Source organism: Podarcis cretensis (genome assembly GCF_951804945.1).
Source record: "Podarcis cretensis genome assembly, chromosome: Z".
In the NCBI taxonomy this organism is placed as follows: domain Eukaryota; kingdom Metazoa; phylum Chordata; class Lepidosauria; order Squamata; family Lacertidae; genus Podarcis; species Podarcis cretensis.
In genome coordinates this window covers 1,689,847-1,702,524 of record NC_137184.1, presented here as the reverse complement: position 1 = coordinate 1,702,524, position 12,678 = coordinate 1,689,847, and the positions used below count along the sequence as shown (strand labels likewise).

Below are 12,678 nucleotides of genomic sequence, written 5' to 3'. Positions count from 1 at the left end.
AGGGACGCAGGTGGCGCTGTGGGTTAAAGCCTCAGCGCCTAGGGCTTGCCGATCGAAAGGTTGGCGGTTCGAATCCCTGCGGCGGGGTGCGCTCCCGCTGCTCGGTCTCAGCGCCTGCCAACCTAGCAGTTCGAAAGCACCTCCGGGTGCAAGTAGATAAATAGGGACCGCTTACCAGCGGGAAGGTAAACGGCGTTTCCGTGTGCGGCTCTGGCTCGCCAGAGCAGCGATGTCACGCTGGCCACGTGACCCGGAAGTGTCTCCGGACAGCGCTGGCCCCTGGCCTCTTAAGTGAGATGGGCGCACAACCCCAGAGTCTGTCAAGACTGGCCCATACGGGCAGGGGTACCTTTACCTTTACCTTTAATAGAAGTGGAACGAAATTGCAATTGAGTAGATTGGAAGTCTAACACAAAGATGGGGTGAGGGGTGGTGGATGGTGATGGGGAAAGGAATGATCTGTGGGATTGATTGTAGGTATGTTTGAACATTTTTAAGGATTGTATGAAATGTATGTTTGTATGCTTGTATATTCGCAGTGTATTAATGCTGAATTATTTTAATAATAAAAACTTTTCAAATAAATAAATAAATGAAATCATGCATGAGGTTGAAGAAGTAGGTGGACCTTTCATTTCCCTCTCTACTAATTCTAGAAACTAATGGGGTACTCCAGTGATGCTGAGTGCTGGGAGATTCAGGACAGGCGAAATAAAGTACACAGTTAAACTGTGGAACACACGTCCACAGGAGGCAGAGATGGCCACTGACTTAGATTGCATTAAAAGGGCACCAGGCAAATTCATGGAGGAGGAGAGGGCTATACTAATTCTTTGCTCCTGTCTGCAGAGAAAGGAGTGGGCCTGGGATGAGGGCAAGATGGTGGTCATGCACGACCCGGTTTACAGGTACGTTGCTGCGGATTCTCCCTGCATGCACCCAAAGATCCAGCATGGTTCCAAAGGTGTAATATAGCACCAAGCCATTCAAATATCCCCTTTGCAAACAAATAAGGTTTATAAAAATACAGTGGTGCCCCGCAAGACGAACGCCTCGCAAGACGGAAAGCCCGCTAGACGAAAGGGTTTTCCGTTTTGGAGGCGCTTCGCAAAACGAATTTCCCTATGGGCTTGCTTCGCAAGACTAAAATGTCTTGCGAGTTCCTGCGGGTTTCCCCCCCCCCCTTTTTCCCCCTTTTCCTAAGCCGCTAAGCCGCTTATCAGCTGATCGCTAAAAGCCGCTAAGCCGCTAATAGCGCTAATCCGCTAAGCTGTCAATGGGCTTGCTTCGCAAGACGAAAAAACCACTATACGAAGAGCCTCACGGAACGGATTAATTTCGTCTTGCGAGGCACTACTGTAAATGGTACTATCCACCTGTGAGTTCCATTGTTTTTGAGAATGGAGGTTCTGTGTACTCTTAAAGGAACCAGACTTTCATATATACTGGTGGCAGTGAGTGGCCATGCGCCTCAATAAGTATAATAAATAAAAACACAACCTATATGCAAGCTGCCCTCTTATTCCACATTGCCCAGAGATGACATGGAGCCAGACTGACCCCTGGCCCTTTGGTGGGCTAAAAGGTGGCCACTAGTGGCTCAGCTCCCTTCAGTTGCCCCCCTGCCCATGGGGCACATATGGGTCCTGCTGTCCTCAATAGGGAATGCCAACCCAGCCTCTGTTCCAGTTGGTCTCTGCAGTGCCAGCTGGCCTCTCTGTCTGTGCGGGTGCAAATTCCTGGGGTTCCCCTGCTGACCCACCCAGGCAGGCCCTGACAGCTGTCCTCTACACTACCAGATTGGCAAAGCTGCTAATTTAGTCCAGGTGGCTCAATCTCCTAAACTGGTAATTGCTTCCACCTCATTGGAGCAAATCTGAAGGACAATCTGCCCAGCATTCCTGGGAAACAAGGGAAGGGTTTGGCACAGTGCAAGGCAACTCCCCTGGGACGCAGGTGGCGCTGTGGGTTAAACCACAGAGCCTAGGACCTGCCAATCAGAAGGTCGCTGGTTCGAATCCCTGCGACAGGGTGAGCTCCCGTTGCTCGGTCCCTGCTCCTGCCCATCTAGCATTTCGAAAGAACGTCAAAGTGCAAGTAGATAAATAGGTACCACTCTGGTGGGACGGTAAACGGCGTTTCCGTGCGCTGCTCTGGTTCGCCAGAAGTGGCTTAGTCATGCTGGCCACATGACCCGGAAGCTGTACGCCGGCTCCCTCAGCCAATAAAGCGAGATGAGCGCCGCAACCCCAGAGTCGGCTACGACTGGACCTAATGGTCAGGGGTCCCTTTACCTTTACCTTAAGGCAACTCCCAAGCTATGCTGTTACCATTCCCCTGTGCCCAGGACTTTGGAGACACTTTTTCCTTCTGGTTCACTTTGCGGACCTCCTCTCCTCTCCTCTCCTCTCCTCTCCTCTCCTCAGGATCTTCTACGTCTCTCATGATTCCCAGGACCTGAAGATATTCAGCTACATCGCCAGGGATGGTGCGAACAACTCTTTCCGGTGCAATGTCTTCAAATCCAAGAAGAAGGTGGGCTGGCTTGGGCGGGGGGCCCTTTGCCATGGGACCTCCTCCTTCCCCACCACTGCTGCTGCCTTTAACTGCCCCCGTCTCTCCTCATGCTAAGGTGGACCTTCTCTTTCCTCACAGACGCAGGCCATGCGGGTGGTTCGGACAGTGGGCCAGGCCTTCGAAGTCTGCCACAAGCTGAGCCTCCAACATGCCCTGCAGAACGCCGATGGCCAGGCAGATGGAGCCAGCAACAACTCCGCAGATGACCCCCAGGTGGAAGGTGAGGGGTCTGGGTCAGATCTGCGTGGGCATTTCAAAAGGGTCCGGGGTTGGGGCTTGGTTTCTTAATATTTCAATTTAAAATACCTGCCTGGTGGTGGTCTTTCTCCTCGGAAGGAAGAGGATAAACACTGACTGGTTTTTGAAGCTTCAGGGGGCACCCAAAAGGAGATGAGAGCGTGGTGTTTGGTGTTTGCTTGTTTATTTAAATAACTATTACTTCTTTCTTATTTCATAAACTTTTATGTATGGCTAGATGGTAGGGAGCATAGAATCATAGAACTGAAGTACTGGAAAGGATGCACTGGCTCCCGGTGGAGTACAGGATCAGGTTCAAGGTGCTGGTTTTGACCTTTAAAGCCCTTCACGGCCTAGGACCCTCGTACCTATGGGACCGCCTCTCCTGGTATGTCCCATGGAGGACCTTAAGGTCCATAAATACCAACACCCTACAGGTCCCAGACTAGTCAGACTAGCCTCAACCAGGGCCAGGGCCTTTTCAGCTCTGGCCCCGGCCTGGTGGAACGCTCTGCCTCATGAGACCAGGGCCCTGCAGGATCTGATTTCTTTCCGCAGGGCCTGTGAGACAGAGATGTTCCGCCTGGCCTTTGGCTTGGAATCAGCCTGATCCCCTTCCCCTCTTTCCTTTCTCCTTCTGTGATGGATCTCCTATCTGGGGACTTCCCTGGCTTTTTTCTGGCCCACGTAGGACCAGTCTGGATAGTTGGCCTTGGTGAAGATTTGACGTTTTCATCCCTAAAAAGTTTTTGATTTGAGTTTCTACTGAAAGGAGCTGCATTTTAATGTTGTATTTTAATCTTGTTTTTAAGTTGTATTTTAATCAGTTGTTTTTATACCTGGTGTTAACTGTCCTGAACCCGGCCTTGGCTGGGGAGGGCGGGGTATAAATAAAATTTATTGTTATTATTATTATCATTAAGGATCATCCAGTCCAAACCGCCCCCCCCTTGCAGGAATCTCAGCCAAAGCACCCATGACCGATGGCCATCTAGCCTCTGCTTCAAAACCTTCAAGAAACAAGAGCCCAGCTCCTCCTGAGGGAGACCGTTTCCCTGTCGAACGGTTCTTACTGTCAAAGAGTTCTTGCAGTGTTTAGTTGCAAATCCTCAAAGCGTCCTTTTTCTTGCATTGATGTCCCACCTTTTTCTCAAGGAGCTGAAGGTGGCATAGTGCATTGTGCATTGCTCGCCCCACTCCTCATTCAAATCCTCAGAACACCCCTGCAAGGTAGTTTAGGCTGAGAGTCAGTCGTTGGCCCCCAAGGTCACACTGAGTGAACTTCATGGCCATTGGAGGTGGGTGGGGGGAAGAGAGATTTGGACCCTTGTCTCTCACGTCCATCCTGACCATCTAACACATTAATTAATTCGTGTTTTTAAAAATTCCAAAGCTATGTACAAGAGGAGGTTCTTCTTGTTGTTTTTTAAATAACCGCACGTAGAACAAGAACATATAATAAATGATACAGAAGATGTCAGCTCCAGGAAACCTGCAAGAGTATTGCTACTTCAAGACCTGGACCATTGCATTAATGGGAAAAGTTAACAAAATATACCTGAATCTTAAAAAGGTAACGGTACCCCTGACTGTTAGGTCCAGTCGTGGCCAACTCTGGGGTTGCGGCGCTCATCTGCTTTATTGGCCGAGGGAGCCAGCGTACAGCTTCCAGGTCATGTGGCCAGCAGGACTAAGTCACTTGTGGCGAACCAGAGCAGCGCACGGAAACACCGTTTACCTTCCCACCGGAGTGGTACCTATTTATCTACTTGCACTTTGACGTGCTTTCGAACTGCTAGGTGGGCAGGAGCAGGGCCCGAGCAACGGGAGCTCACCCCGTTGCGAGGATTCAAACCGCCAACCTTCTGATCGGCAAATCCTAGGCTCTGTGGTTTAACCCACAGCGCCACCCGCGTCCCTGAACCTTACACCACCCAAAAATGAAGGACTACTTTGTAAATTATGCTTGGCACCCGATTATCAAATGTACTAAAAATAAAAGGGACCTCATTGGCAGCTGCCCTCTTCTCAGTGGAGTTCTCTGGAAAAACATTAGTGGATAATATGCAGTGCTGTTTTCGGAATGCTACCAACTCCCTCCTCGTTTCCGTCCTTTCTTTCCTCCCCCTCCCCACTTTCTTCTTTGGGATCATTTCTCTCACTCTTTATTACCATTGCTATTGCTTTCCATGCATTAGGAAATAAAAATAAAAACAAATGTGGGCCCGGGGGGGGGGGGGAATGATATAGATTCTGATATAGTACAGTTCTGCTGCTTTATCAAGTTTCTGCTGGACGTGGCTGGGCTCAGGCCTGTGGGAAGTTTTGTCTGAATTGACAGAAAGTCTTCATTTGGTGCTGAAGCCCCAGTAAGCATCAGCAATGTCTAGGCAACACGATGACTATGTAGTACATACACGATAGACAATCTTTATAGAATTCCTTCAAACCACAAGAAGTTCAAAATGAAATCTTTAATCTCAAAGTCTCTGAAAATCTTTAAATGAAGCAAGGTACCAGACTTTGTACGATGAAAGACAAGCTGTGAAGCTTTGTGTATTCAGCAAATATGATGTCCAACACTGAACAGTGATTCTGGATATTAACTACTGTTTCGTAGAATTCTTTGTCAGCGTGGTGGGAGGATATAGAAATGCTTCGTAAACCCATCTTTTTTCCCCCGAATGAATGTATGTAAATGCTGTGGAACAGTGCTCATGTAATAATGTAGTCACATTATTGACTACATTATTATATGAGCACTGTTCCACAGCATTTGATATTTTCATTTACATACATTCATTTGAAATAAGATGGGTGTATGAAGCCATTCTATATCCTCCCACCATGCTGACAAAGAATTCTACAAAACACAGTAGTCTATATTTGGAATCACTGTTCAGTGTTGGACATCATATTTGCTGAATACACAAAGCCTCACAGCTTGTCTTCCACCGTACAAAGTCTGGTACCTCGCTTCATTTAAAATTTTTCAGAGACTTTGAGACTAAAGATTTCATTTTGTACTTCTTATGGTTTGAAGGAATTCTATAAAGATTGTCTATCGCGTATGTACATGGTCATCGTGTTGCCTAGACATTGCTGACGTTCTCTTTGCAACACAGAAGCCCCAGTAAGGTCAACACCTGTCTAAATGTGCCTGGAAGCAGGAAGCACCATGTTGCCAACTCTTGGCTGAGTTGATAAAGGAGTTCCTGCATGAGGTTGAAATCGGGGGCCACCTTCAAGGCAACACTCTCCCAGGTTGCAAGGCAGCCGCCTCCCCCCCTGCAAGATGGGCTCCTTTGCCCTTGGGAGAGTGACCCCCTCTGCTCTCTGTTGTTGTGTCACTTCCAAGGTTTCCAGCTGGCTGGGGCAGCAATGGCTGACGAAGAAAATGGCCCTGAGGGAGCGTTTGCACCTGACTTTGGAGCCTGTGAGCTGCGCTTGGCGGCACCCAACCTAGGGGTCCCACAATCTGGGATGATTCTGAAGGACAGGAGCAGCCAGGTAAGAGCCCAATGCAATGTTTTTTTCTCCTCCGGGGAGGCCCAGAAGAGCATGAACAGGTACCTCCACTTTGCAACTGTGTTCTGCCATCTCAGCCACCCCTGCAAGGTAGATTAGGCCGAAAGAGAGTGGCTGGACCAAGCTGGCAATGCAACCTGTGCTGCTGATGGAAGTTGTGCAACTCATGCAACACGTTGGCGATTAATATACACAGAATAATTATACATACTGTATTTTTCGCTGTATAAGACGCACTTTCCCCCTCCTAAAAAGTAAGGGGAAATGTGTATGCATCTTATGGAGCAAATGCAGGCTGCGCAGCTCTCGCTGAAGCAAGAAGATCCCTCTTGCTCTCCTGGCTTCAGGGATAGCCACGCAAAGCCTCTTGAGCAAAGAGGGAGCACTCTTTGCTCAGGAGGTTTTGCGTTGCTTTCTTGTTTCTTGTTTTTGTCCTCTAAAAACTAGGTGCGTCTTATAGAGCGAAAAATACGGCACTTTATCAACCTTCTGAGAAAAATACAAACATTAAACAAAGCCACAAAGACTTGCAAACTACCTTGCCTATACTGTCTGGTTTCAATAGATTTTTCAAATGCTTAACCCAGTATTTTAGATAAGTTCATGAAGATACCAACAAAAGGTAAGTTCGGTGATATTCACAATACCGAGAGATGCTAGTAGAGTTGTAGAGACAGGGTGCCGGCGTTTTGCACCTGCTTCGCCCTGGCACTCCAAGTAAACAAAAGGCCGCTGTTTGCCCCCAATGGGGCCCTTTAACTGGGGCTTGCAGGTAGCACACTCCCAAGATAGTTTTCTGGGCTTCTTCAGTGGTCTAATCTCAAAGTCTCTTAAGCTTAAGTCAAGAAAGAATATTCTCTATAAGAATATCAATATACATATCAAGACTTTGAGATTAGACCACTGAAGAAACTGTGCATGCACAGAAGTGTTCTGCACTCTTCGTGCATGCACAGAAGCATTTTGCGCGCATCGCACATGTGCAGAAGCGCTCTATCTCACTCCGCGCTTGCGCAGAAGTGCCGCTCTAGTTGCGGACTTTTTGGGGTGCGAATGGCACCCTGGAATGGTTCGTGTCCGCAACTAGAGGTACCACTGTAAATAGGTTCAGCTGGATTTTGGATAAATGTGCAATTGCTACAGTTATGAGTTTTATAGTGTTGCTGTCGTCCTTAGTGGGCCGTGCAAACTGCTACTCTGAATAAGGCTATTTGCAGGGTAATATAGGGGGTCCTGGCAGGGGTGAAACTAGGCTTTATTTCACCCAGGTCAAAGACACACACCAATGCACATTTGCATACACACATACCCAGGCTGGGAGCCTCAGTGGCACCCCTCTGGGGGCTTCACCCGGGGCAAAAACCCGTCTAGCCTTTCCCCCTCTTAGCTGCAGCGCTGGGCGTACTAGGGATGAGTTTATGGAAACAAGAGAGGGGTGGTCCCAAAATGTTTGGGGAGCACTGATTTAAGGTGTCTGTGAAGATGATTAGCCCTTAGCCCACACTTTCTCAGTGAGGCAGAAGCCAGACGTGGGGGGCACCACTCCTGCCCACCACCTCTACAAACATTTGGGGCTAGGGGCCAAACCTAGAGAAGAGATGGGATTTTATTTTTAAAATCTATACAAGGTGGGGTTTTGTTTTTTTCGTTTGTTCATAGAAGTTCAAACTGTAACAATAAGCACATTATGTTCTTATTGTCAGCAAGGGGTTCCCCATTTGTGGAATGCTCTGCCTGGGGAGGCTCACCTGGTGCCTTCATTATACAACTTTAGGCATCAGGTGAAGTGTCCCTCTTGGGCTGATTAACACTCCATGTCCTTTTAAATGGGGGTGGGGTTATTGGTCTGTTTCGTTCTTATTCTTATTATGTATTTCATATTTTTTATCTTGTGATTTTTTTGCTGTGAGCTGTCCTGAGATCCTTGGAAGAAGGGCTGTATGCAAGCTACATAAATAAACAATTCATTTTGTGCAAACAATAATTGCATAAATTCACAAAAATCAGGGATAATTTGTTGTCTCGGGTAATGACTACTACCGAAACAGGAGTGCTGGTTGTCAGGAGCTCGTCCTACTCTCGAGTACACTCCCCTTCCTTTGATTCAGCACTTTTTATCTAATCTTTTGACAACCGTTCACAATAATCAGCAGAACTACTCCAGGGAGAGAGAACAAAGTATTTTTAAAAAGGCATCACGTCATGACATTCTGCAAGAAATATGTGGAGGAGCTGCAAATCGCTTGGGCAGCCAGCAGTTCTCTTTGTGTGGCATGAATATGTGTTGTAGAAGGGAAGGTGTGGAGGGGGTTCCTGATTGTCCCCTCCTTTTCGCCGCATGCTGGATTCCAGGAAAATGAGACCGGGTCGCTCCGCCCTTCCGCCGCACAGCCGCTGGGCAGTCCTGCAAGCCCCAGCTCCTCCGCCTCAGTGACCCCGCTGGCCTCTCAGCACTGCCTCCAGCTCCTCCAGCACCAGCTCCTCCAGCAGCAGCAGCAGACACAAGTGGCTGCAGCTCAGGTAACTATGCCCCTACCTGTTTGGCAACCACCTGACTGCACTTTCTTTGACGCAGTTTTCAGCAGGTCACCGCCCACCTCGTTCCCCGAATCCTCTTTTGCATTACAGTGGTGTGTGTATGTGTGTGTGTGAGAGAGAGAGAGAGAGAGAAAGAGAGAGAGAGAGATGTAACCACTAACTTCTACCCTAAATTGCCCCATATAGGATGTTGTTGTTGTATTGACATCCTGGCTTTTCGCCAGGTGACTCACACAAATTAAAGCAATTCAGGTAAAAAGCTAAAACCATGCAAAATGCAAATAGTTAAAAAGTAATTAAACTCTCAGTAGAATAAAAGCAGTGCAGAAAAATGGGTTTTAGAAGCTTGCAACAGCATGTAAGTTCTTGTGTGTGTGAGAGTATGCATAAATGCATATATTTATATTATAATAAAGGGGATAAATATGATAGATGGCTCAAAAGGAAAGGAAACCAAAACCAACGTGCCTCTGACAAATCCACTGTGGAGGAGAACTTTATTGATAGCTGTCACAATTCCTAGTTGGAAACTCTGTGTTCAGAGTTTCTCTGAACAGGAGGCCAAAGCAGCAGAGAATGGCTGCCGTCTGCCTGCGTATGGGTTGCCCAGTGACACCTCTAGCTGACCACCATTAGAAGCAGAGAGTTGGGCTCAAAGGATGCATTGGCCTGATCCAGCAGGGCCCCTGGTGGCTTCACTCAGCCCTCTCAGCTCATGAGACCCTCTCATCGTGTCCCCATCCACCTCCCGGCAGGTGCAGCTACTGAAAGACCAGCTATCAGCCGAAACCACAGCCCGGGTTGAAGCTCAGGTCCGTGTCCGGCAGCTCCTGATGACCAACCGCGACCTCCTCCAGCACGTCTCCTTGCTAGTGAGGCAGCTCAAGGAACTAGAGATCAAGGTGCATCTACGACATCCAGGTGAGTGACCGGAGTAGTCTGGAGGGGGCGTGTCTCCATGGAGGGTCACTCAAGGGCCTCTCTCTGCTGCCCAGTCATGCACCTGATCCTCCCTCTCTCTGCATTATCCTCCTAGCAACCCTGCCAGGTAGGTTAGGCTCAATAAAATTAAAACGGTTTGTAAAGTAAGTTTGCATGCAACAGAAGATAGCCAATTATTGCCATTGTATAATTACTATAAAATGGTTGTATAACCTTAAAAAGTTGTATAGTCTGAGAAAGAGGGTGGCTGTGCGGGGAATGGCTGCAACTGCCATGAAGGGACCCTGAGCTTCTGAATTTGCCACAGCACTACTGCAATGCAGTGCAGAATTAGAGCAACGGATGTGCTCAGTGGCTGGTGTGGCTTTGCGAGGTCTATCAAATAAATGGCTTTATATCCTGATGGATGGGACGTGGGTGGCACTGTGGGTTAAACCACAGAGCCTAGGACTTGCTGATCAGAAGGTCGGCGGTTCGAATCCCCACTACGGGGTGAGCTGTACTCCCGGAAGCTGTACGCCAGCTCCTTTGGCCAGTAAAGCGAGATGAGCACCACAACCCCATAGTCGGTCACGACTGGTCCTAACGGTCAGGGGTTCCCTTACCCTTTACCTTTATCCTGATGAATAGATGGAGCCTCCAGGCGCAGAAGCAGTCTGCCACTAAATACCAGATAAAGGTAAAGGGACCCCTGACCATTAGGTCCAGTTGCGGATGACTCTGGGGTTGCGGCGCTCATCTCGCTTTACTGGCCGAGGGAGCCGGCGTACAGCTTCTGGGTCATGTGGCCAGCATGACTAAGCCGCTTCTGGCGAACCAGAGCAGCACACGGAAACGCTGTTTACCTTCCCGCCGGAGTGGTACCTATTTATCTACTTGCACTTGGACGTACTTTCGAACTGCTAGGATAGCAGGAGCAGGGACCGAGCAACGGGAGCTCACCCCGTCGCTGGGATTCGAACCGCTGACCTTCTGATCGGCAAGTCCTAGGCTCTGTGGTTTAACCCACAGTGCCACCCACGTCCCTTTGAATACCAGATACTGGGGGCATAAAACAGGGCCAGGGAGGGCTATTGGCCTGCACCCACAGCTTGGAGCCACTGTGGGAAGCCTTTGGTCTCAGACAACAGGCACGGACGCTCCATCCTTGTGCTGTTACCTATCTACCATTCCCCCCCCACCTCGCTTTTAGTTGACCGTTCCCTGCAGAACCAGACGCTGGCTCAGTCGCTCTCCCTCAACTTGAAGAACCACTACAGCCTTGAAATCAACCTGCCATCCACCTCAACACCAGCCAGCGTCCTGGGCAGCCCTGTGGCACAGATGGGCAGCGCTTGCGAGTCTTACCTGAATCTGTCCAACCTGGAGAAGGGAAGCCAGCTGAGCCACTGGGCAGAGAGCGAGGAGCACCTGGCAGTCCTGGAGGGGCCAGACGGCCTCCGCAGCGTGGAGGGGTCTGAGGCTGCAGACTGTGTGGTGCTCGGAAGAACCAGCCGGCAGAAGAGCAGCAACCTGGGCACTCCGGCACAGGAGGAGAGGTAGGGGAGTCTTGGCGTAGTGTTGCTCATACTCAATCCATGTCTGGGCCCATGCAAGGCAAATCGCACAGCTTGGTTCTTAGCACTGTGTGGTGGGAAAGGGGGATGGGCTGTGATACATGCAGATTTTTGCAGTTTCGCAGCTGTTGTGCCAGCGCCAGTGATGCTGTAACACCCATTGGTCTGCTCTCATAGAATCAGAACTGGAGGTATCTCCAAGGTCATCTACAAGTGAAACTCTAAAAATTAGAATATCGTGGAAAAGTTCATTTCTTTTAGTAATTCAACTTAAAAGGTAAAACTAATATATGAGATCGACTCATGACATGCAAAGGGAGATGTGCTTCTACTTCTCAGAAGTCCAATCTGCTCGATTTGCAATCCTTGTTTTGCTGATTTCCTTGAATATTCTAATTTTCTGAGATGGTTAAATTGGGGTTTTCATCAGCTGCACGCCATGATCATCGCAATGATAACAAATCAAGGCTTGACATATCTCGCTTTGCATGTCATGAGTCCATCTCATACAGTGGTACCTCGGGTTAAGTACTTAATTCATTCCAGAGGTCCATTCTTAACCTGAAACTGTTCTTAACCTGAAGCACCACTTTAGCTAGTGGGGCCTCCTGCTGCTGCCGCGCCGCCGGAGCACGAGTTCTATTCTCATCCTGAAACAAAGTTCTTAACCCGAGGTAATATTTCTGGGTTAGTGGAGTCTGTAACCTGAAGCATATGTAACCCGAGGTGTTGTTGTTTAGTCGTTAAGTCGTGTTTGACTTTTCGTGACCCCATGGACCAGAGCACGCGAGGCACTCCTGTCTTCCACTGCCTCCCGCAGTTTGGTCAGACTCATGTTTGTGGCTTCGAGAACACTGTCCCTCCATCTTGTCCTCTGTCGTCCCCTTCTCCTTGGGCCCTCAGTCTTTCCAACATCAGGTCTTTTCCAGGGAATCTTCTCTTCTCATGAGGTGGCCAAAGTATTGGAGCCTCAGCTTCAGGATCTGTCCTTCCAGTGAGCACTCAGGGCTGATTTCCTTAAGAATGGATGCGTTTGATCTTCTTGCAATCCATGGGACTCTCAAGAGTTTCCTCAGGCACCATAATTCAAAAGCATCAATTCTTCAGCGATCAGCTTTCTTTATGGTCCAGCTCTCACTTCCATACATCACTACTGGGAAAACCATAGCTTTTACTATATGGACCTTTGTTGGCAAGGTGATGTCTCTACTTTTTAAGATGCTGTCTAGGTTTGTCATTGCTTTCCTCCCAAGAAGCAGGCATCTCTTAATTTCGTGGCTGCTGTCACCATCTGCAGTGA

The 12,678-nt window shown here is 48.7% G+C and overlaps 1 protein-coding gene across 2 annotated transcripts in view; it reads left to right on the top strand.

The window, feature by feature from the left end:
* LOC307207860 (carboxyl-terminal PDZ ligand of neuronal nitric oxide synthase protein-like) overlaps positions 1 to 12,678 on the top strand; it is a 59,351-nt gene that overhangs the window by 39,061 nt on the left and 7,612 nt on the right. For both annotated transcript variants that reach the window (XM_079962087.1, XM_079962088.1), the window contains 7 exons: positions 850 to 908; positions 2,427 to 2,535; positions 2,656 to 2,797; positions 6,173 to 6,324; positions 8,695 to 8,862; positions 9,636 to 9,801; positions 11,015 to 11,360. In XM_079962087.1, the coding sequence (XP_079818213.1) occupies positions 850 to 908; positions 2,427 to 2,535; positions 2,656 to 2,797; positions 6,173 to 6,324; positions 8,695 to 8,862; positions 9,636 to 9,801; positions 11,015 to 11,360 (1,142 nt within the window). The remainder of the gene's footprint in view (positions 1 to 849; positions 909 to 2,426; positions 2,536 to 2,655; positions 2,798 to 6,172; positions 6,325 to 8,694; positions 8,863 to 9,635; positions 9,802 to 11,014; positions 11,361 to 12,678) is intronic.